Source organism: Schistocerca cancellata, chromosome 1, assembly GCF_023864275.1.
Source record: "Schistocerca cancellata isolate TAMUIC-IGC-003103 chromosome 1, iqSchCanc2.1, whole genome shotgun sequence".
NCBI lineage: Eukaryota > Metazoa > Arthropoda > Insecta > Orthoptera > Acrididae > Schistocerca > Schistocerca cancellata.
Genome location: NC_064626.1, coordinates 467,341,582 through 467,366,915, shown reverse-complemented (window position 1 = coordinate 467,366,915; position 25,334 = coordinate 467,341,582). Strand labels below are relative to the sequence as shown.

Genomic DNA, 25,334 nt, shown 5'->3' with positions numbered 1-25,334 from the left:
ACTTGGAAAGAAATGACATCAGTGCTGTTCTGTATATGTAAGTGCGTTTCTCCTTTTATCATCGATAACGTACAGAATGAGGGTTAGTCAAAATTTTATTCATTAAACTGAGACAATGTTAGGTAACCAATTTTTTCTTGGTTTGCCCAGATGTGTTTGCAACCCTGGAACACACTGAAATCTCCACAGTGTAGCACAGTAGTAAGTCACCAGCAAAGCCAAAACGAAATGGCACAACCACTGATAAAGTGAAGAATCTAAAGGCAATTCGTTTTCTACAGCTGTAGCAAAAAATTGCTGCAACAATCCATGATAAGTTGATGTAAGGGTACGGCAACAATGCACTGAAACTTCCTGGCAGATTAAAACTGTGTGCCTGACCGAGACTCGAACTCGGGACCTTTGCCTTTCGTGGGCAAGTGCTCTACCAACTGAGCTACCCAAGCACGACTCACGCCCCCTACTCACAGCCTTACTTCTGCCAGTATCTCGTCTCCTACCTTCCAAACTTTACAGAAGCTCTCCTGCGAACCTTGCAGAACTAGCACTCGTAAAAGAAAGGATATTGCGAAGACATGGCATAGCCACAGCCTGGGGGATGTTTCCAGAATGAGATTTTCACTCTGCAGCGGAGTGTGCGCTGTATCTCATACCATCTACATTTCGGAAACAGTATCATCCATGCAATCCTGAAGATATCAAAAACAGACAAGTGCAAGGACTATGGCAAAATCAGCTTAACACCTAATCCAAGCGAGTTGCTGCCAAGTAAGAGGAATGGTAATAAAAATTGAGGATGTGTTAAGATGACAATCAGATACCTTAGGAAAGGTAAAGGCACCAGAGATAGTGCTGATGTTTAAGTTAATAATGAATTCGAGACTAAAGAAAATTCAAGAAGCGTTCAAAGGACTGAAAAAGCATTTGACAATCTAACGTTGTGTAAGAAGTTCGAGATTCTCTGGAAAAGAGGTGTAAGCTATAAGGAAACACAGGTGATATACAATATGTACAAGAACCACGAGGGAAAAATAAGAATGGAAGACCAAGAATGAAGTGCTCAGATTAGAGGGGGTATAAGGCAGGGAATTAGTCTTTCAGCCTTGTTATTAAATCTGTCTAACGAAGAAGTAATCGCGGAAAAAAAAGGATGAAAAAATATCAAAGATAAGGTTCGCTGATGGTACTTCTGTACTCAGCAGATGCAAGAAAGAATTGCAGGACATACTGAATGCAATGAACAGTCTGCTGAACACACAATATCGATTGAGAGTAAACCTAATAAAAGGTAATCAGGAGCAGCGGAAATGAGATTAGCGATAAAATTAACATCGTAATGGGGACCACGAGGTAGATGAAGTGAGGCAATTCTGCTACCTCTTAAGCAAAATACCACATTGTGGATGAAGCAAGGAGAACATACTTAAGTAGATTTGCGCAGGCAAAGAGGGCACACGTGGCCAAAAGACGCATATCAACATCAAATAGGAGCCTTAATTCGAGGAAGAAGTTTCTGAGAATGTACATTTGGAGCACGGAACTTCTGACAAGAATAAAATCGAAGCAACTGAGATGTGACACTTTAGAGGGATTTTGGAAATTAAGTGGACTGATAAGATAAGAAACGAGGAGGTTGTCTGCAGAATTGGCAACGAGAAAAACGTCTGGGAAATATTGACAAGAAAAAGGGATAGGATGACAGAACAAGTTGTTACATCATGTGGGCCGCAACCTGGAGGTAACTACGTCCTGAAGGGTAAAATGTAATTTACTGAGGGACAAAAACAAGAGGATTCATTTGTTTTCAGTCATGAAACTAAATTGTTTTTAAAGGATCATTACTATTATTAGTTTCGTAAAAATGTAATATTAATTTTGTAAGCTATCAACAATAACATATTTTTCAGATAATAGCATTAACATGTGACACAATGTTACATTGTGTTAAATGAATGTATGATCAACACCTTCCTCACACAGTCCTCACTATACACATACTTTGTGCTATTCTTCTACGGCAGTAAAATTTACACACATACATCACATGTGCTTACATATCTCATAAAATGCCGTCCCCATGTTCTTGGTACATCCCGCAATGCGCTAGAAATTGCTTTATTTTCAACTTCACAACAATAACTTATGTAAAAGGAGATGCAAATCTAATAGTCACGGGGGACTGGAATGCAGTTACAGGGGGAAAGAGTAGAAGAAAGGTTTACGGGAGAATATGGGCTTGGTACCAGGGATGGCCTTGCACCTGTTGTCTAGGGGTAACGTCTTTGATTCATGATGAAAACGTCCTCGGCTCGAAACCCGCCACTGCTTAAATTTTGATTAATAATAAGTATTGGCGGCCAAAGACTTCCGGCATAAGAAGTCACCTTCATTCTGCCAATGGCCTTGTCAAAAAGGGCGGAGGAGCGGACAGAGGATCAGGGCATCTCTTGCCCTTGGGACGGGAAACTGCCCCTAACGGCGGAAGAATCAGCAATCATCAATGGCATGAGAATGCAGAAGGCAATGGAAACCTCTGCATTAAAGACACATACTGCGTATCCAAAGGACATGTGGCCCGAAATTGAAAAGGTGTCGTGATGATCTCTCCATTGGCAAAAGATTCCGGAATAGTCCCCCCATTCGAATCTCGGGGAGGGCCTGCCAAGGGGGAGATGACCATGAGAAAAAGATTAAATAATCAACAAAAGGATTACATCCTATGAGTCGGGGCGTGGAATGTCAGAAGGTTGAATGTGGTAGGGCAGCTAGAAAATATGAAAAGGGAAATGCAAAGGCTCAGTCTAGATATAGCAGGAATCAGTGAAGTGAAATAGAAAGAAGATAAGGATTTCTGGTCAGATGAGTATAGGGTAATATCAACAGCAGCAGAAAATGATATAACAGGAGTAGGATTCGTTATGAATAGGAAGTCAGTGTGAACATTTCAGTGATGGGATTATTCTTATCAGAACCGACAACAAACCAATACCGACAACGATAATTCAGGGTTACATGCCGTCATCGCAAGCTGAAGATAAAGAGATAAAGAAAGCATATGAGGATGCTGAAAGGGCAATTCAATACGCAAAGGGAGATGAAAATCTAGTAGCCAAGAGGGACTGGAATGCAGTTGTAGGGCAAGGAGTAGAAGAAATGGTTACAGGAGAATATGGGCTTGGGACAAGGAATGAGGGAGGAAAAAGACTAATTAGGATCTGTAATAAATTTCAGCTAGTAATAGCGAATACTCTGTCCAAAAATCACAAAAGGAGGAGGTATCCTCGGAAAACGCCGCGTGACATGGGAAGATTTCAATTAGATTACATCGTAGTCACACAGAGATTTCGAAATCAGATTCTGGATTGTAAGGCATACCCAGAAGCAGATATAGACTCAGATAATAATGTAGAAGTGACGAAGAGTAGTCTGAAGTTTAAGAGATTAGTCAGTAAGAATCAATAGGCAAAGAAGCGGGATACGGAAGTATTAAGAAATGATGAGATATGTTAGAAGTGTTCTAAGGCCGGAGATACAGCAATAAAGAATAGTCCAGTAGGCAGTACAGTTGAAGACGAATGGACATCTCTAAGAAGGGCAATCACAGAAGCTGGAAAGAAACACATAAGTACAAAGAAACCACTGGGAACTATGGGAGGCACCAACTTGGACACGGAAAGTACGGAGCGACAGGAAGTTTTAAATAAAAATCGGGTGCAGGCCCCGGAGACCCCACTCATACAATGTGGCAAGGATATGATGTCTCCAGGTCGTGTCGTAAGCTCTACGTAAGTCAAAAAAGACGGCAATAGAGTGTTGGCATCTGGAAAAAGCTGTTCGGATGGCAGACTCGAAGGATACAAGATTATCCGTGGTTGAGCGACCCTGGCGGCAGCCGCCCTGACATGGAGCCAGTAGGCCACGTGACTGCAGGATCCAACCCAACCGCCGACACACCATAAGTTCCAGCAGCTTACAGAGAAAGTTGGTGAGGCTGATGAGCCGGTAGCTATCCACATCAAGAGGGTTTTGACCGGGTTTGAGCACGGGAATGATGGTGCTCTCCCGCCAGTGCGATGGAAAGACGCCACCACACGAGATCCGGTTGAAGTTGACGAGGAGCTGTCGCTTGTAGTCAGACGACAGATGGTTAACCATCTGACCGTGGATCCGATCCGGCCCAGGAGCTGTGAATTCAGTATTATAATCAGAATGTAAGAGAGCTTCGGACGACGTAAGATCAAGTAAGATAGAAGCGATCGATAACATTCCATCAGAATTTCTAAAATCATTAGGGGAAGTGGCAACAAAACAACAATTCACGTTGGTGTGGAGAATGCATGAATCTGGCAATATAGCATCTTGCCTTCGAAAAAATGTCATCCACACAATTCCGACAACTGCAAGAGCTGACAAGTGCGAGAATTATCGCACAATCAGCGTAACTGCTCATGCATCCGACTTGCTGACAAGAATAATATACAGAAGAATGGAAAAGAAAATTGAGGATGTGCTATATGACGATCAGTTTGGCTTTAAGAAAGGTAAAGGCGCAAGAGAAGCAATTCTGACGTTGCAGTTGATAATGGTAGCAAGACTAAAGAAAAATCAAGACGACGTTCACAGGATTTGTCCACCTATTAAACGCGTTCGACAATAGAAACGGTGCAAGATGTTCGAGTTTCTGAGAAAAATTGGGGTAAGCTATAGGGAGAGACGGGCAATACACAATACGTACAAGAACAAGGAGGGAATAATAAGAGTGGACGACCAAGAACGAAATGCTCGGATTAAAAAGGATGTAAGACAGGGATGTAGTCTTTCGCTCCTACTGTTCAATCTGTACATCGAAGAAGCAATAATGGAAATAAAAGAAAGGTTCAAGAGTGGAATTAAAATTCAAGGTAAAAGGGTATCAATGATAGGATTCGCTGATGACATTGCTATCCTGAGTGAACGTGAAGAAGAACTACAGGATCTGACGAATGGAATGAACAGTCTAATGAGTACGGAGTATGGAGTAAAAGTAAATCAAAGAAAGACGAAGGAAATGAAAAGTAGCACAAATGAGAACAGCCAGAAACTTAACGTCAGGATTGATGGTCGCGAAGTAGATGAAGTTAAGGAATTCTGCTACCTAGGCAGCACAATAACCAACGACGGACGGAGCAAGGAGGACATCAAAAGCAGACTGGCAATGGCAAAAAGGGCATTCCTGGCCAGGTGAAGTCTACTAGTATCAAATATAAGCCTTAATTTGAGGAAGAAATTTCTGCGAATATACATTTGGAGCACAGCATTGTATGGTAGTGAAACATGGACTGTGGGAAAACTGGAACAAAAGAGAATTGAAGCATTTGAGATGTGGTGCTACAGGCGAATGTTGAAAATTAGGTGTATTGACAAGGTAGGGAATGAGGAGCTTCTGCGCAGAATCGGAGATGAAAGGAATCTAAGGAAAACACTGACAAGGAGAAGGGACAGGATGATAGGGCATCTGTTAAGACATCAGGGAATAACTTCCATAGTACTAGAGGGAGCTGTAAAAAAATGGTTCAAATGGCTCTGAGCACTATGGGACTTAACTGCTGTGGTCATCAGTCCCCTAGAACGTAGAACTACTTAAACCTAACTAACCAAAGGACATCACACACATCCATGCCCGAGGCAGGATTCGAACCTGCGACCGTAGCGGTCACGCGGCTCCAGACTGTAGTGATTAGAACCGCATGGCCACTCCGGGCGGCAGGGAGCTGTAAAGGGAGGAAAGTGACATCAGGGAATAACTTCCATAGTACTAGAGAGAGCTGTAATGGGGGGAAAGTGTAGACAAAGAAATATATTGGAATATATCCAGCAGATAACTGAGGACAAGAAAAATCAAGAAACGTTGATAGCATTTGTCGACCTGGGAAAAGTATTCCATAAAGCAAAACGGTGCAAATTTTCGAAATTCTAAGAATAATAGAAGTAAGCTATATGGAACGACGGATAACATACAATATGTACAAGAACTGAGAGGAAACAACAGTACTGGGAGACCAAGAACGAAGTGCCCGACATAAAAAGTGTGTAAGAAAGGGGCGTAGTCTTCGCCCCCACTGTTCAATCTATACATCAAAGAAGCAATGATAGAAATAAAAGAAAGATTCAATAGTGAGGGTAAAATTCAAGGTGAACGGATATCAATAATAAGATTTGCTGAAGGCATTTCTTACCCCAGTTAAAGTGAAGAAGTATTACAGGATTTTCCGAATGGAATGAACAGTTTAATAACTACGGAGTAGGACTGAGAGTGAATTGAAGAAAGACGAAAGTAATAAGAAGTAGCAGAAATGACGACAGAGAGAACTTAACATCCAGACTAGTGATCATAAATAAGACGAAATTAAGGAAATCTGCTATCTTGGTAGCGATATAACCCATGATGAAGGAGCAAAGAGGATATAAAATGCAGACTAGCATTGCCAGAAAGTTCATTCCTGGCCAAAAGAAATCTAGTAGTGTGAAACGTAGGCCATAATATGAGAAGAAATTTCTGAAAAAGTACTTTTGGAGCACAACGTTGTACGGTAATGAGTCACAGATATTGCGAAAACTGGAATATACGGGAACTGAAGCATTTGAGATGTGATGCTACAGAAGAATGTTGAAAATTAGGTGGATGATAGGGCAAGGAATGGGGAGGTTCTCTCCAGAATGAGTGGGTAAAGAAATATACAGAAAAAGGCTGACAATAAGAAGAGAAGAAGGGACAGGAGGACAGGACATGTATTAAGACATAAGGGAATAACTTCCATAGTACTAGAGGGAGCTGTAAAGGGGGAAAAGTGTAGACGAAGACAGAGACTGGAATACATCCAGCAGATAATTGAGGACGGAGGTTGCAACTGCTACTCTGAAATGAAAAGGTTGGCACAGGAGAGGAATTCGTAATGGGCCACATACAAGAAAGAACACTGTTAGCACAACAAAACAGTAACTATGCAACAGCCATTACACTGCTGTAGGCCATACACTTTATTATTATTCTTTCTTTTCTCAGACGTTATGTCTGGTCAAAAATGGACAGTGACGCGGACCTTGATCAAGCGTGACTTCCTTTTAACTGTATGGTATATGTTACATTGCATTTAGGAACTTTCGGGTAATTGAACATGTATCAATAATTACAGATTTCTGTAGTTGTATATGTACGTTTGGATGTAGCTGTATTGCGTTGATGTACTGGTAGATACTGTGTGGTATGACTCCTGTAGTTGATAGTATAATTGGTATAATGTCACCTTTATCCTGATGGCACATGTCCTTGACTTCCTCAGCCAGTTGGATGTATTTTTCAATTTTTTCTCCTGTTTTCTTCTGTATGTTTGTTGTATTGGGTATGGATATTTCGATTAGTTGTGTTAATTTCTTCTTTTTATTGGTGGGTATGATGTCAGGTTTGTTATGTGGTGGTATTTTATCTGTTATAATGGTTCTGTTCCAGTATAATTTGTATTCATCGTTCTCCAGTACATTTTGTGGTGCATACTTGCATGTGGGAACGTGTTGTTTTATTAGTTTATGTTGTATGGCAAGTTGTTGATGTATTATTTTTGCTACATTGCCGTGTCTTCTGGTGTATTCTGTATTTGCTAGTACTGTACATCTACTTGTGATGTGATCTACTGTTTCTATTTGTTGTTTGCAAAGTCTGCATTTACCTGTTGTGGAATTGGGATCTTCAATAATATTCTTGCTGTAATATCTGGTGTTTATTGTTTGATCCTGTATTGCAATCATGAATCCTTCCGTCTCACTGTATATATTGCCTTTTCTTAGCCATGTGTTGGATGCGTCTTGATCGATGTGTGGCTGTGTTAGATGATACGGGTGCTTGCCATGCAGTGTTTTCTTTTTCCAATTTACTTTCTTCGTATCTGTTGATGTTATGTGATCTAAAGGGTTGTAGAAGTGGTTATGAAATTGCAGTGGTGTAGCCGATGTATTTATATGAGTGATAGCTTTGTGTATTTTGCTAGTTTCTGCTCATTCTAGAAAGAATTTTCTTAAATTGTCTACCTGTCCATAATGTAGGTTTTTTATGTCGATAAATCCCCTTCCTCCTTCCTTTCTGTTTAATGTGAATCTTTCTGTTGCTGAATGTATGTGATGTATTCTATATTTGTGGCATTGTGATCATGTAAGTGTATTGAGTGCTTCTAGGTCTGTGTTACTCCATTTCACTACTCCAAATGAGTGGGTCAATATTGGTATAGCATAAGTATTTATAGCTTTTGTCTTGTTTCTTGCTGTCAATTCTGTTTTCAGTATTTTTGTTAGTCTTTGTCTATATTTTTCTTTTAATTCTTCTTTAATATTTGTATTATCTATTTCTATTATTTGTCTGTATCCTAGATATTTATAGGCATCTGTTTTTTCCATCGCTTCTATGCAGTCGCTGTGGTAATCCAATATGTAATCGTCTTGTTTAGTGTGTTTTCCCTTGACTGTGCTATTTTTCTTATATTTGCCTGTTCAAAAAGCCATATTTATATCATTGCTGAATACTTCTGTTATTTTTAGTAATTGGTTGAGTTGTTGATTTGTTGCTGCCAGTAGTTTCAGATCATCCATGTATAGCAAATGAGTGATTTTGTGTTGGTATGTTCCAGTAATATTGTATCCATAATTTGTATTATTTAGCATGTTGGATAGTGGGTTCAGAGCAACGCCGAACCAGAAAGGACTTAATGAGTCTCCTTGGTATATTCCACGCTTAATCTGTATTGGCTGTGATGTGATATTATTTGAATTTCCAGAATGAGAGCTTCTGTAAAGTTTGGAAGGTAGGAGACGAGATACTGGCAGAAGTAAAGCAGTGAGTACCGGGCGAGAGTCGTGCTTCGGTAGCTCAGTTGGTAGAGCACTTGCCTGCGAAAGGCAAAGGTCCCGAGTTCGAGTCTTGGTTGGGCACACAGTTTTAATCTGCCAAGAAGTTTCTTATTTGAATTTGTTTGGATACTAAGTGTGGTTTTCCAATTTTTCATTACTATGTTTAGGAACTGTATCAACTTAGGATCTACTTTGTATATTTCCAATATTTGTAGTAACCATGAGTGGGGTACACTATCAAAAGCTTTTTGGTAATCAATGTATGCGTGGTGTAGCGATCTTTGTTTAGTTTTAGCTTCATATTTCACCTCTGCATCTGTTATGAGTTGCTCTTTACATCCTCGTGCTTCTTTGCAGCAGCCTTTTTGTTTTTCATTTATAATTTTGTTCTTTGTTGTACGTGTCATTAATTTCTGTGTAATGACTGAAATTAATATTTTGTATATTGTTGGTAGGCATGTTATGGGGCGATATTTTGCTGGGTTTGCTGTGTCTGCTTGATCTTTAGGTTTCAGATAAGTTATTCCATGTGTAAGTGTATCAGGGAATGTGTATAGGTCTGCAATGCAACTGTTAAATAATTTAGTTACATGTGAATGTGTTGAGGTTAACTTCTTTAGCCAGAAATTTGCTATTTTATCTTTTCCAGGGGCTTTCCAATTGTGAGTAGAATTAATTGCTTGGGTGACTTCATATTGCAAAATTATCACTTCAGGCATTTGTGGTATCATCTTGTATGCATCTGTTTCTGCTTGTATCCACAGTGCATGCCTGTTATGCTGTACCGGGTTTGACCATATGTTGCTCCAGAAGTGTTCCATGTCTGTTATGTTTGGTGGATTGTCTATTTTAATGGTGTGTTATCTATTGTCTGGTAAAATTTCTTTTGTTTTGTGTTAAATGTTTGGTTTTGTTTCCTTCTATTTTCACTTTTTTATATCTTCTAAGTCGTTTGGCCAATGCTTGTAATTTCTGCTTCTTTTCATCTAATTTCTCTATCGCTTCTTGTTGTGAGATTTTACCTAACCTTTTTCATTTCTTGTCTGACATTTCATTTCTTATAAATTGTGTTAGCTGTCCGATATCTTTTCTCAGCTTTTCTATTCTGTTCTGTAGCCTGTGTTGCTATGCTGGTTTTGTGGGTTTCTTTGTGTGTTGGTTGGTTCTGATCTCTGCCTAGTGTGTATATTTAGTGTAGTGAGTGCTACTATATAAACCAGTAGTTTTAACTCTTCCATAGTTGTATTTTCATTTATTTTGTTGTGTATGATTGTGTTGATAGTTGTTATTGTTGTTTCGACTTGTGGGTTATTTGGGAGTCTATGCAAGAATGGTCTAATGTCTGTATTTGCGTCTTTGTATTCTATATATGTCAATTTAAATTTTTCTTCTATATCTAACATGTGTGTCACTTCGTGTTCTATTTGTGCTTGTGCTGGTGGCTGTCTTAAGATTTCGTTTTCTGCTGACTGTTTAATTGATGCGTGTTGTTCTTTGTTTGTTTGCTCTGGGGTATTTTCTTCTTCTTCTGATTGCACATTATTTTGTTCCAGTATTTGTTGTACTTGTTGTTTGAAGTTTTCTAATTCTGACTGGGGTATCCTGTTATTTTTTATTATTACACGGATCTGATCAGCTAGTCGGTGTTCTGTTAAAAGTTTTAATTCTGGGTATCTGGTAATAAATGTTGTGTATACTTGTGATCTCTATCCAGTTGTGTTGGTTCCTAAGTTTGTTACTTGGTAATAACAGAACATGAGGTGTCTGTTAACTTAATCTGACCATCTCATCCTCAGTCTTTGTTTTCCTTCTAGAGTGGTTGCAGGAAGCATATCCTGCAAAACGCCTCTACTGGGATTTAAATCATTTTTCGTGTGGCTAGCAATATCGTCACCATTGTGGACGGGCATAGGGTTGAAGCGTCGTCCCCGACCATGACAGCGCTTGTCCGAGGCTTCATTAGTTCTGTCCTGAACCAACTAATCACACTAAATGGGGGGTTAGCCCTATTAGTGGTTTGTTCTTTTGGTCGCCTTTTACGACTGGCAGTACATACCGGAGGCCTATTCTTTTCCCGAGCCTCCACCGGTATTATTATTATTATTATTATTATTATTATTATTATTATTATTAGTGGGAGTGGTCAGGTGCAAAGCATAGGTATCCGGAAGTCTTCCCAATATCTGCCAGTTGAGAAGTAAGGAGACCATTAAGAAAATGATTTACAAGTATAGGCCTATGTATAATGCGTACTTTGTAACTTGATTTATTTTAAATGGGGGTGCATGGTGTGGGGGAAGCAACTACTGCTAGGGAGAGGAGGGATGTTTTGTAATAAGTGCCTTCCCTCAATGTGGATAGCTAGCCTTCCTTTATGAGGAGGAGTTATTAGGTAGCACTTGCGACGTTCTTAGAATTACATCATTCTATAAAAAAAGATTGTTAGAAAAAGTGGTACCAATTGTAGCTTTAACTCATTAGTTGCCGCTTTAATAAAACAACTAGAGAAAGTACCATATGGCTTATCTTTCAAATAGATTTTTCTTGATTCTCAGTTTCAGTTAGGAGCTAACCTCGATGATGATTGTTGTTGTTGGAATGGTTGAGACTGTGGTGGTAGTGATGGTGGAGGAGGGGAGGAGAAAGATAGTACCTAAGAAGTACCTAATATCTGGGCGCACTCATGGGTAATTGTCTCAGAAAGGTTGCGAACCACTGTGTTAGGTGCTGAAGGAATAACTTTCATGATACATGGCAGAGCTGTGGAGGGTAAAAACTTTCAAGGGAAACAGAGATCGGAATATATTCAACAAACTGAGATGAGGTGGCTGACACAGGAGAGGAATTCGTGGCGGGTCTCATCAAACAAAGTAAAACAATTTTATGACAGTCCTCTGATGACAGCCACCAATAGACGAAAATAAGAAGTAAAGCATCCCACTGGCTGTCGCTCCTCACTAGCACCCCTGGCCCAGAGAGTGAAGCGGTTTGTGGCCCACCTGGCGCCGCCCGGCGGCTGCTCCTTGTACTGCTTGCGCTGCGTCACTTTGATGGGCGGCCGGCGCGTCACGTGCGACACGAGGAAGTTCATGAGGATGTCCTCGCAGTTCTGCGACTGCTCCACCGTCTTGTGCAGCAGCGGGCTCAGCCAGTACGTGTACAGATAGTTGTAGTAGCGGTGGTAGAACGCCGCGCCCGTCAGCACGATCGAGTAGTCGTTGGTCCACTTGGACGTGTAGCCCCAGGTGCCCTGGAAAACCACACAGTACGTTATAACATGCAACATATCTCAAAAAACTGTGTGCGTCAGATCATATTTTTCTAAATTCTTTTCAGTCCTACTAAAGAGACTAAGGTTTTCGTATTTCGCTTTGGAACCACCATGATAAAACATTTCTTCTTACAACATTGCAAGTGGAGATATTTTCCTAAAATTTTCAACTGAAGGAAATAGACATTTATTTATCTGCTTGTATTTAATGTGACATGAATAAAACCTGCAGGACCCATGTTACATTGATCACGCACAACAAAACTTTCTCAAGTTTTACAGTTCTACAAACGGTCTGATTTAGTTTTGTGTATATTAGAGAACCAATTATCACTATACAAGGTGAGTTAGAAGGAAAGGTACATGCTTTGAGGGGTGGTAGTATTAGTGATTCTGAACAAAAAGCATCGTATAAACGTATGTCAACTTCTTAACAGTTTCTGAAGAAACTGTGAAAACGGAGGGAAACAAGACAAATGCAGGTCATCGTAAATGAAACATTTTTATCTAAGTTTTATTTAATAGTGTACATTTCCTCACAGAAGAGGTTCAGAAAGTCCACTGTCATCTTCAATGTACTTTGCAGCTCTTTTACGCAGCAGCTGTGATACTGATCTGAGCTCATTGGTACGGTCCTTTACTTGACCGCACGCAAAAAAAATACGAGCTTTGACCTCAAAAAATGGTTCAAATGGCTCTGAGCACTATGGGACTTAACATCTGAGGTCATCAGTTCCCTAGAACTTGGAACTATTTAAACCTAACTAACCTAAGAACATCACACACATCCATGCCCGAGGCAGGATTCGAACCTGCGACCGTAGCGGCCGCGCGGTTCCAGACTGAAGCGCCTAGAACCGCTCGGCCACTCCGGCCGGCCTTTGACCTCACACATAAATAATACGAGCTATAAGTTCCATGTAATAACGAATGTATTGGCTGTTGTTTCCGTCGAAATGTCTGTAATTGGAGTAGCATCTGGCCACAGGGTGTATAAGTCTGTTACCTTGAGAACATAATAGACTCCTACTGCTGGAAGTAGCAGACGCACTAAATCAATGTGTACATGAGAAAAAATAGCGTGGTTTCAGAAAAATGACCTATGGTCAGTAAAGACAAAACTACGTAACCTAATGTCGCTTTGGTTGTATTCGCATGTGAGTGCTGGTGAAGAACGACATGAGACTGACGTCCATTATTTTCGAAGAGTTGTATATCGAATGCGCTTAAGAAAAGAACACACGTACAGATGATTTTTTGGTCAGAATCACCAAAATATTATGACCTCTCAAAGCATGTACCTTTCCTCTTGACTCACCCTTTATGTATAATTAACAACATGACTAATAATAATAACAATAATTTAATTTTTCTACATATTATGAGGTTCATAAAATTAAACTTTTTTAGCTTCAGACGCGTTTTATTCCAATATACCAAGCATTTTGGCAGCACGATGTTAATGACAATGGCATAACTGTTACCTATACCTCTCACTTCTTATATCATTCACGCAATTTCCTACAATGTGTGTAACGTAATTAAACCAGTGATACATTAGAGGTCCCACTATCATCCATTACCATAAAAATACTTCAAACCTAAATATTCGTATTCCACGTATCTAAAACAATTCTGAAGTATGTTGCTTAAAAATTTTGTAAGTTCATTTCTGTTTATTTTGCTAAATATGTACCAGAGATTGCCTCTGACGAAGATGTGAACTCTTTGCTTTGTAGAGTATCTCTGTTGTTTTTCAATTTGTACAGCCTTGGCAGGGGGTGTCTGTAAATGGAAGTTGGTTCAAATGGCTCTGAGCACTATGGGACTCAACTGCCGTGGTCATAAGTCCTCTAGAACTTAGAACTACTTAAACCTAACTAACCTAAGGACAGCACACAACACCCAGCCATCACGAGGCAGAGAAAATCCCTGACCCCGCCGGGAATCGAACCCGGGAACCCAGGCGTGGGAAGCGAGAACGCTACCGCACGACCACGAGATGCGGGCAAATGGAAGTTGAGTTGTGTGTGAGGTTACAGGAATAAGATGTATTACTGGCTGGGTTTGCTCAAATTGTGTCGTCATAATACGTAAAATGTTGCAGAATACAAACATTTAAAACTCCATTCAGTATATCGAGAATCACCCGATCTTTACAACCCTTTCATCAGTTAATCTTCTCCGTACTAGAAGAAGACCCACGGACATTATCATGTCTCTAAATAAGACAATGAAGCCATCATCAAGAAAATGGTTCAAATGGCTCTGAGCACTATGGGACTCAACATCTTAGGTCATAAGTCCCCTAGAACTTAGAACTACGTAAACCTAACTAACCTAAGGACATCACACACATCCATGCCCGAGGCAGGATTCGAACCTGCGACCGTAGCAGTCCCGCGGTTCCGAACTGCAGCGCCAGAACCGCACGGCCACCGCGGCCGGCCCATCATCAAGATAAACAGCTAAGTAAACTTATGTGTGAATATGTCATCAGATGCAAATCACTTCAAAATAATGACTAACGTCTGGTCAGAAGACAAGTCACTGAATATGCAGCGTTGAATAGGCATATTAGAAGTGTGAAAGAGTTATTTACCGAGTGTGCCAGTGAGGTTATGCTACTGCCCCCGTCCAGGAGGACGGGTGTCTAATAGTGTGTTTTAAATACGAGAGTATGCCATCTTAGCCACTGTATAACACTTAAAACACTTGATAATGGTACTTTGAAGCCGAAATCATGATCGTGGAAGTGTTAATGTAACACTGCAAATAAACATCAGTCTAATGGCTGTACTGACTTTAACGAAACAAGATTTTTTCGTTCGAGATGTCTCACTTCGCCGCTTTGTCTCAGGATCGTACTCAAAAATGCAGGTGTCATCACTTGTGAGTACAAAACTGAACCATTTGTGGTAATCGTCAATCCTTTCAAGAAGATCAACGCACACGTTACTTCGATAGTGTTGCTCGGTTGTAGGATCTTTCGGCACCATTTTGGCACAAACCTTTCGCATATGCGTAACTTCAGTCAAAAGTTTGTCCACAGTGAAAGTGTTTAAGTGTTACAGGTCACCCACCCTTATTGTTAAACGCCGGTCTGATCTCACAAGAGCACGTATATATTCGACGTTTTGGTCAGTCTCTGAAGTTGAAGTTTTTCCTCAGCGAGGACTTCGAAAACTGATTTGTGCCAGCGAAACACTTGTGCTCTTGGCTCTGAGCACTATGGGACTCAACTGCTGTGGTCATAAGTCCCCTAGAACTTAGAACTACTTAAACCTAACTAACCTAAGGACATCACACACATCCATGCCCGAGGCAGGATTCGAACCTGCGACCGTAGCGGTCGTGCGGTTCAAGACTGTAGCGCCTTTAACCGCTCGGCCACTCCGGCCGGCACTTGTGCTCTTGATAAGGAATGTTACCTACAGGCCTGTTTCCAAACGTTGCTCTAAATTCCACTGTTCCGTTTTCGTAAAACACACACTATATGTATATACGACTTGGCTGTGGGCGCTCTCAAAAATCCCGCGACGGCTGTACGAAGCTCGGACTGAACATCTGGAAGGGAAGAACACACCAGTCTACACAAGTAGAACAACACAGCATTGCCAGGTCGCTCGCAGTCTTGTCGGTCTCACACACCTCTTATGTGTATGATTCTTCATCCTTCCCATTTGTTTATTTGTAACGATGCCTGTCCTTACTAAGTGTTAAATTATGTGTCCTTATATGTCTAGAACAACCACGCTTGCGAGGAGCAGACGCATTCTGATACCAGTAAGAGATCCGTGGTCTTAATTAAACTCTCTGCAACAGGTATATTTTCATATTAAAAGCCACTCGGTCATAATTCCTGTATATATTAATATGTATGTATTCAACTGGGGACCTAGAAACAACGGAGAGGCTTCGCCACCCACGCCACCACCCCCCACCCCACCCCGTGCCAGCCGTTGTGGCTGAGCGGTTCTAGGCGCTTCAGTCTGGAACCGCACGACCGCTACGATCGCAGGTTCGAATCCTGCCGCGGGCATGGCTGTGTGTGATTTCCTTAGGTTAGTTAGGTTTAAGTAGTTCTAAGTGAGTGATGACCTCAGATGTTAAGTTCCATAGTGCTTAGAGCCAGTTTGGAACCTGCCCCCCCCCCCCCCCCTAGCCCGCAGTGGTTCACAACTCCACAATAGACCACAGCAGTGCAACCACCCCACACCGAACCCAGGGTTATTGTGCGGTTCGGCCCCCAGTGGAAAAAAAATGGCTCTGAGCACTATGCGACTTAAATTCTGAGGTCATCAGTCGCCTAGAACTCAGAACTAATTAAACGTAACTAACCTAAGGACATCACGCACATCCATGCCCGAGGCACGATTCGAATCTGCGACCGTAGCGGTCGCTCGGCTCCAGACTGTAGCGCCTAGAACCGCACGGCCACTCCGGCCGGCGGCCTCCAGTGGACTCCCCCGGGAACGTGTCGTACCAGACGAGTATAACCCCAAATGTTTGCGCGGTAGAATAAGTGTGTGTGTGTGTGTGTGTGTGTGTGTGTGTGTGTGTGTGTTTGCGCAGCAGTCGCCGAGAATGTACCTGAGGCGGAACAAGGGGACCAGCCCGCATTCGCCGAGGTAGATTGAAAACTGCTTTAAAAACCATCTACAGGCTGGCCGGCACACCGGACCTCGACACAAATCCGCCTGGCGTATTCGTGGCGGGGACCGGCACGCCTTCCTGCTCGGGAAGCAGCGCGTTAGATAGCACGGCTATCCGGGCGGCACCAATATTAATAATGGTACCAACGTTTAGGCTACAGTATAGCCGCGTTGTACGTCCTTCAGCGTAGTGGGAAGTTTAAAAGTGGACGCGAAGCCTCACCTTGGCGTCGTCCCAGTAGTGCGAGCGCGCGGGGTAGCCGACGATGCGGTCGGGGAAGGCTTGCCACACGGCGAAGGCGAAGTCGACCTCGTCGGTGGTGAGCAGGCAGTCCTCGTCGAGCGAGAGGACGGCGTCCGACTGCAGCAGCGGGTGCGGCTGGAAGCGGCGCCCGATGCCCGCCGGCCCCTGGCCCTGGCCCTGCGGCTGCGAGAGCACCGTCAGCGGCACGTGGCCCAGCGCGGGCCAGCGCGAACGGCCGGGCGGCGCGCGCTCGTGCGCCCACACCACCACGATCTGCGGCAACAGACAGCGCACGTGGCACGTCACTCACAACACAGCACTGGAACTAGGCAGGCCGTCGAGAATACTTAACAGACTATTCTGAGGACATCTAACAGAGACTTCAGTCGGCAATAATATACCGGGTGATCAAAAAGTCAGTACAAATTTGAAAATTGAATAAACCACGGAATAATGTAGATAGAGAGGTACAAATTGACACACATGCTTGGAATGACATGGGGTTTTATTAGAACCAAAAAAATACAAAAGTTCAAAAAATTTTCGACAGATGGAGCTTCATCTCATCAGAATAGCAATAATTAGCATAACAAAGTAAGACAAAGCAAAGATGATGTTCTTTACAGGAAATGCTCAGTATGTCCACCATCATTTCTCAATAACAGCTGTAGTTGAGGAATAATGTTGAGAACAGCACTGTAAAGCATGTCTGGAGTTATGGTGAGGCATTGGCGTCGGATGTTGTCTTTCAGCATCCCTAGAGATGTCCATCGATCACGACACACTTGCGACTTCAGGTAACCCCAAAGCCAATAATCGCACGGACTGAGGTCTGGGGACCTGGGAGGCCAAGCATGACGAAAGTGGCGGCTGAGCACACGATCATCACCAAACGACGCGCGCAAAAGATCTTTCACCCGTCTAGCAATACTTTCTTTGTTGGTTTTAATAAAACCCCATGTCATTCCAAGCATGTTTGTCAATTTTTACCTCTCTATCTACATTATTCCGTGGTTTATTAAGTTTTCAAATTTATACTGACTTTTTGATCACTCGCTATTTTCCTTCTCTATTTACAACAGTCTGACAATGCTGGGATAGCTTTTTTAAGACGCGACTGTAGAAAACACTCGTAACTAGTCGAGCCATACTCGGAGCGCACTTTAATTCGAAAAGGAAGTTCCTTGAAGATCGTTCGATAGAGAGCGGGAAAGGTGAAAATCTGAGTCGCAAGATCAGGTGAATAAGGTGGATGTGAAATGATTTCCAAACCCAAGTGTTTTCTGTCAGTCTAAAAGAATGCGGGAGGGCGTAATCGTGGAATAGCATATCACTTCACGCAGTCTTCCTCGACGTTGTTCTTGGATTGCGTCTGCAAGACGACTCAATTGTTGGTAACAAATGTCACAAGTGATGGTTCTACTTCGGACAAGTAGACCCTAGTATACCACATCGTCTTTGTACGGGGAGTTGCTGCTTTGTTTGGGCTCAACTATTCCTTTCTTTTCCTTATGTTAGCATAAGACAGGAAGTGCAAAATGGCTAAGCAGGGATGGCTAGAGGACAAATGTAAGGATGTAGAGGCTTATCTCACTAGTGGTAAGATAGATACTGCCTACAGGAAAATTAAAGACACCTTTGGAGAAAGGAGAACCACTTGCATGAATATCAAGAGCTTTGATGGAAACCCAGTTCTACGCAAAGAAAGGAAACTAGAAACGTGGAAGGAGTATATAGAGGGTCTATACAAGAGCGATGTACTTGAGGACAATATTATGGAAATGGAAGAGGATGTAGATGAAGATGAAATGGGAGATATGATACTGCGTGAAGAGTTTGAAAGAGCACTGAAAAACCAAGTCAAAACAAGGCCCCAGGAGTAGACAACATTCCATTAGAACTATTGACAGCCTTGGGAGAGCCAGTCCTGACAAAACTCTACCATCTGGTGAGCAAGATGTATGAGACACGCGAAATACCCTCAGACTTCAAGAAGAATATAATAATTCCAATCCCAAAGAAAGCAGGTGTTGACAGATGTGAAAATTACCGAACTATCAGTTTAATAAGTCACAGCTGCAAAATACTAACGCGAATTCTTTACAGACGAATGGAAAAACTGATAGAAGCCGACCTCGGGTGAGATCAGTTTGGATTCCGTAGAAATATTGGAACACGTGAGGCAATACTGACCCTCCGACTTATCTTAGAAGAAAGATTAAGGAAAGGCAAACCTACGTTTCTAGCATTTGTAGACTTAGAGAAAGCTTTTGACAATGTTGACTGGAATACTCTCTTTCAAATTCTGAAGGTGGCAGGGGTAAAATACAGGGAGCGAAAGTCTATTTACAATTTGTACAGACAACAGATGGCAGCTATAAGAGTCGAGGGGTATGAAAGGGAAGCAGTGGTTGGGAAGGGAGTGAGACAGAGTTGTAGCCTATCCCCGATGTTATTCAATCTGTATATTGAACAAGCAATAAAGGAAACAAAAGAAAAGTTTGGAGTGGGTATTAAAATCCATGGAGAAGAAATAAAAACGTTGAGGTTCGCCGATAACATCGTAATTCTGTCAGAGACAGCAAAGGGCTTGGAAGAGCAGTTGAATGGAATGGACAGTGTCTTGAAAGGAGGGTATAAGATGAACATCAACAAAAGCATAACGAGGATAATGGAATGTAGTCGAATTAAGTCGAGTGATGCTGAGGGAATTAGATTAGGAAATGAGACACTTAAAGTAGTAAAGGAGTTTTGCTATTTGGGGAGCAAAATTACTGATGATGGTCGAAGTAGAGAGGATACAAAATGTAGACTGGCAATGGCAAGGAAAGCGTTTCTGAAGAAGAAAAATTTGTTAACATCGAGTATAGATTTAAATGTCAGGAAGTCGTTTCTGAAAGTATTTGTATGGAGTGTAGCCATGTATGGAAGTGAAACGTGGACGATAAATAGTTTAGACAAGAAGAGAATAGAAGCTTTTGAAATGTGGTGCTACAGAAGAATGCTGAAGATTAGATGGGTAGATCACATAATTAATGAGGAGGTATTGAATAGAATTGGAGAGGAGAAGAGCTTGTGGCACAACTTGACTAGTTGACATGTTCTGAGACATCGAGGGATCACCAATTTAGTGTTGGAGGGCAGCGTGGAGGGTAAAAATCGTAGAGGGAGACCAAGAGATGAATACACTAAGCAGATTCAGAAGGATGTAGGCTGCAGTAGCTACTGGTAGATGAAGAAGCTGGCACAGGATAGAATAGCAAGGAGAGCTGCATCAAACCAATCTCAGCACTGAAGACCACCACAACCACAACAACAACAACAACACAACAACAACCATAAAGACACCATTTCTCGTCATCAGTAATGATACAGGATTAGAATGGTCGGTGTTATTCACAAGCCAAATGATGACGTGCAGGCAGAGTGCACTTATGACCACCCGCTGATTTTTGTGATTGTGACGCACACAACCGAGTACACTGACGTGGATGATTGTGGATTAATGCATTTAAAGATCTCCACCTAACCCAGAAGGTCTTTCTGAATGTGGGGAGTCACGAATGTCAGAACGATCCCTCCCAAAACGAGAAAAGTATTTTCTTACGGTGCTCTGTCCAGTCGCATTATCCTTACACACGACGCAAATGGTTCTCGCTGCCTCCACTGCTGTCACCCCTCTATTTAAATTAAACAGAAGAATATGTTGGAGATGTTCCGACTTCTCCACTTGGCACTCCACTTCCTAGCGTCCACAGCTCCACTCATTATGGGCCAATCTATTAACTTAACAATCACAATCTTTCGCATCTACTGTTAAATCTGTACGTAGAAGAAGCAATGATGGAAATAAAAGAAAACTTCACGAGTGCGTTTAAAATTCAGGAGCCACCAAATTCAGTAACAGATTCACTAATGTCATTGCTATCATCGGTGAAAGTGAAAAAAAAAATTACAAGACCTGTTGAACGGAGTGTACAGTCTAATGAGTTACAGAATGTGAATTGAGAGTAAACCGAACAAAGACGAATGTAATGAGAAGTAGCAGAAGTTAGACTAACGAAAAATTTAATATCAAAATTGGTAAGCAAGAATTGGATGAAGTGAAGGAATTCTGCGACCTTTGAAGTAAAATAAGACATTACGGTCGAGGCAAGGAGACACACAAACTAGGCCAGGACAGGCAAAGAGAGCATTTCAGGGCGAAAGATGTCTGCTAGCATCAAGCATAGGCCTCAATTTGAGAAACAAATTTCTGGGAATGTACGTTTGGCGTACAGAAAATCTATGGGAGTGTATTGTGGACTGTGGGAATACTGTAGAAGAAAAGAATCGGAAGCGTCTGAGATGTAGTTCTACCGATGAATGGTGAAAATATGGTGGGCACAAAAGATAAGAAATGAATTGGATCTCCGCAGAATCGAGGAGGAAATGAACATCAGGAAAACATTGACAGGGCGAAGGTACAGGACGACAGAATATGCGTTAAGATATCAAGCAATAAATTTCTGATACTAGAGGGAGCTACAGATAGTAAAAAGTGTAGGAAGACATGAACTGGAACGTATCCAACAAATGGTTAAGCACGTTCGGTGCTATTCTGAGATTAAGAGGTTCGCACAGGAGAGGAGCTCGTGACGATCATCAACTAACCAGCCAGAAGACCGATGACCCCCAGAAAAGGAATGTCCAGAAATGAAAGCTATGCAATATAAGGTGTTTGGTCAGCAACGCATATGACGTACGGGTTTGTAACGTTTGAAGCACTAAACTGACAAGTCTATACCCCTTCACCTACGAGAGGTGATAATGAAAACTTCATGACCAACTCTAAAAAATGAGTTATTTCTACACTTTATCAATGGACTGCGCCATTATGTTTTGCTCCTCTAGAAGCGTCCCGTGATGAGGTGGCGCTGAGTTTTCTACGTGTACTAGCGCTGCAGGCACGTACCTGCAAACAATCAGATTAATCACGGAAGTTTATTTTTTTCAAGGTGGTAGTTAAAAATTTGTCTACCCGTTGTTGTTGTATTTATTACATGTTTCGACTACTGTAATTGAGACTGAAGCAACACTAGAATGATAAGTAGTCTATATACATTATCAGTCGTCAAAAGTAAAAATTCACCCATGAATACTAACATTTAGAGCTGTTAAAACGAAGTATAGTGTCTGTTCATCCCTTGTGGATACGGGACAGCGACCGGTCAAATATTAATCAAAGGAAATCGTCGAACAGTCGTATATTTTGAGAATATAAAGATTCAGTGAATTCGTTTCTGGAGTGTTTACTTCGAAGACTTGACAACAGCCAGTCTTCGAAGTAAAGACTCCAGAATCGAATTCACGGAATGCTGATATCCATGACTCCAGTGATGCAGGTATCGATATATCTGATTGTCTTTAAATGGAGTGCACAGAAGTCTGAAGATGGCACTAATGAGATGCCGAAACTGGATGTCTAAATAAAATTCTCAAAACATATATCTGTTTAATGATTTTGTTTGGTAAAAAGATCAGTGTCTGTTGCGACAAAACCTATTTTTGTAAATTTTTAATGACCTGGCAGTTGTAACCATGAATCGACACTGTTTTATTGCAATAGGTACTGAGCCTCCTTTTAAGAGTTTTAAGTTTCTTTGGGTATATTATTACTTTTGTCAGCTGATAATGTGTAAATATAACACTTGTGTCCCCAGAAGATGCAAGACACGGCCTCCGTGGAAGAACGCCGAGTGTGCTATTACTCGGCACAACATAGTTTAGGTTAGACTGCTAGCGAGGGAGCTAGATAAGAACTACGTTAAGATTCTGCCTACCGTCACACAAATAGTTCCCAAGTGGACACCCACCCGCCAAACGTGGACATAAGCAGAAACATGGTTCCAGTCAGTTAGTTAGTTAGGTAGGTAGTCAGTGAGTATCACAAGGATAGTATTTCAAGACAGGACTGTGTCCTAGAGAGACTTATCCATAGCCACCACTAAAAAGAGCCAAACTGGACATTATAAAAACTGATGTTAGTTGTGGTTCACTGGATCTACGAGTAAACTATTTTTTAATTACAGATCGATGCAAGTGAACACTGAGCTATATTGTCAAGCACATTCTTCATACTACAATTAAGTATTGTAAAAAGCTGTATAGTTCCTGCGTACACGAGAGCCACCTTTTAATATCAGCTACTTTCGAAGATAGTGGGAGGGGGGTTTCTCTTCGTGCCACATTTATATGTTCAGCGCCAAGTGCATTTGGTGAGTACAAGAAACATACATCATTCTAATCTTACTTTGATATCAGTTACAGGAGCTGATTATGGTCGTAGCCGAAACACGCCATAATAAATAAAAATATTTTAAGCCATATAGATGGTTTTATTCGAAAAAATTAAGAATAATCAGACTAATTTAATGAATTTATTGTCTTTATTAATTATGATATCACCACTGTTTAACGTTCACAACTAGCAGTCGAAAATGGAATACCACTCGTTTGCAGCCTGCGGCAGACATCCATTTAATCCGTGGAGCAGCACGATATAGTGACTGCAAGCCTAACTAATGTACACAGGGAAGTTTCGCAATGGATGTCATCCTACTTGGGGGAAATTTATGGCCGTGGACAGAGACTGGGCCACTCAAGCCACACAGAGCTAGTCAAGGTTCTCGACAAAGATTTGTTCGCACAGTAGAATTTGACGAGATGCGTTAGGCTGTGCGAGGAAAAAGAATCGCCAATAAGCACCCGTCAATTTGCGCGCTACGAAGAATATGGCATGGACAGTTTGAATGGAGCAGCAGTTGCGCTACGTCATAAATAGAGTGTGCAACCAATGAAAACAAATTTTTCTGAACCCATAATTCGTTTACTTCAGTGAGTTATGCAGTTCGGTATTGCACGGCCGATCTTCCTACAATCTGTATTGTTCAACAATGAGGGTTTTCAGTTATGATGGTGTTTCCAGCTGCCGCAACAGCCACGTCTGGAGTGATGAAAACCCTTACTCCGTCTCTGGTCACAAGCAAGAAACCTCCCCCAACTTGTGGAGTGAAATTATACAAAATCAACCAAAAGGGCTTTGTTAGTATTTGAATAACTCACGTTAGCTGGTGGCGCTTCCAGATGTGCTGTCACACGTTTTGGAGCCTGTACATCAGCTATCACGAGAGGATGTGGTTTCAACATGACGATGCACCATTCCAATTCGATAATAATCTGTAGCAAGGCGAACAAATCTGAAAGTTCGGTTGTGTATAAATACAGTAGACGTCATGCGATGCAAAATATATTGCGCAGACATGGAGAACTTTTTCGGCCAGATATAAAGTAGACGAGGACGCTGTCAGATTGAAGAGTTACGAGAAGTCAACGGCGGCCCATCACGTTTATGAAACATGTCACCTCTTAAACGGCGTAGAAGACGATTTATAAATCCTGCAGACGGAAAAGAGAGAAGAAGAATTAGGAACAGCCAAACCCGAAAAGATATCTAACAATGAAACTTCCTGGCAGATTAAAACTAGTGTGCCCGACCGAGACTCGAAATCGGGACCTTTGCCTTTCGCGGGCAAGTGCTCTACCATCTGAGCTACCGAAGCACGACTCACGCCCGGTACTCACAGCTTTACTTCTGCCAGTATCTCGTCTCCTACCTTCCAAACTTTGCATTATCCTTTCTTTCAGGAGTGCTAGTTCTGCAAGATTCGCAGGAGAGCTTCTGTAAAGTTTGGAAGGTAGGAGACGAGATACTGGCAGAAGTAAAGCTGTGAGTACCGGGCGTGAGTCGTGTTTCGGTAGCTCAGATGGTAGAGCACTTGCCCGCGAAAGGCAAAGGTCCCGAGTTCGAGTCTCGGTTGGGCACACAGTTTTAATCTGCCAGGAAGTTTCATATCAGCGCACACTCCGCTGCAGAGTGAAAATCTCATTCTGGAGATATCTAACAATGTTCTTAACGTTAAGATAATGATAACAGAACATGATTTGTTAACAGTTTTTTGAAATTATTTTAATGCAGATGAATATTCCGAAGTCTTTGCTATTCTATGGAAGTAATAACTAGAGGTTGGTCAAATAACTTACGTGGAAATATAAAGAGGAGCTACAGACGCACAGTGGTACCTCAGACATGGCGGCTCACAACTACCTCCGGACATCAGGAGAAGCGTCCAGTGAACACAGGACAAGGCCTGCTGCACGGTTGTGAAGTTGACAGGGACCCACCGCACACTATATTTTTTATTTATTCAGTTTTTAATGAACGCCAAAAACTATGGATCAGCAACCTGAT

At 41.8% G+C, this 25,334-nt stretch overlaps 1 protein-coding gene across 1 annotated transcript in view; it reads right to left on the bottom strand.

Annotated features, from left to right (window-relative positions):
* LOC126183287 (exostosin-1-like) overlaps positions 1 to 25,334 on the bottom strand; it is a 216,112-nt gene that overhangs the window by 7,839 nt on the left and 182,939 nt on the right. Inside the window, exons 5-6 of the mRNA XM_049925159.1 lie at positions 17,024 to 17,317; positions 11,874 to 12,124 (exon numbers count right to left, since the gene is read on the bottom strand). Of these exons, the coding sequence (XP_049781116.1) occupies positions 11,874 to 12,124; positions 17,024 to 17,317 (545 nt within the window). The remainder of the gene's footprint in view (positions 1 to 11,873; positions 12,125 to 17,023; positions 17,318 to 25,334) is intronic.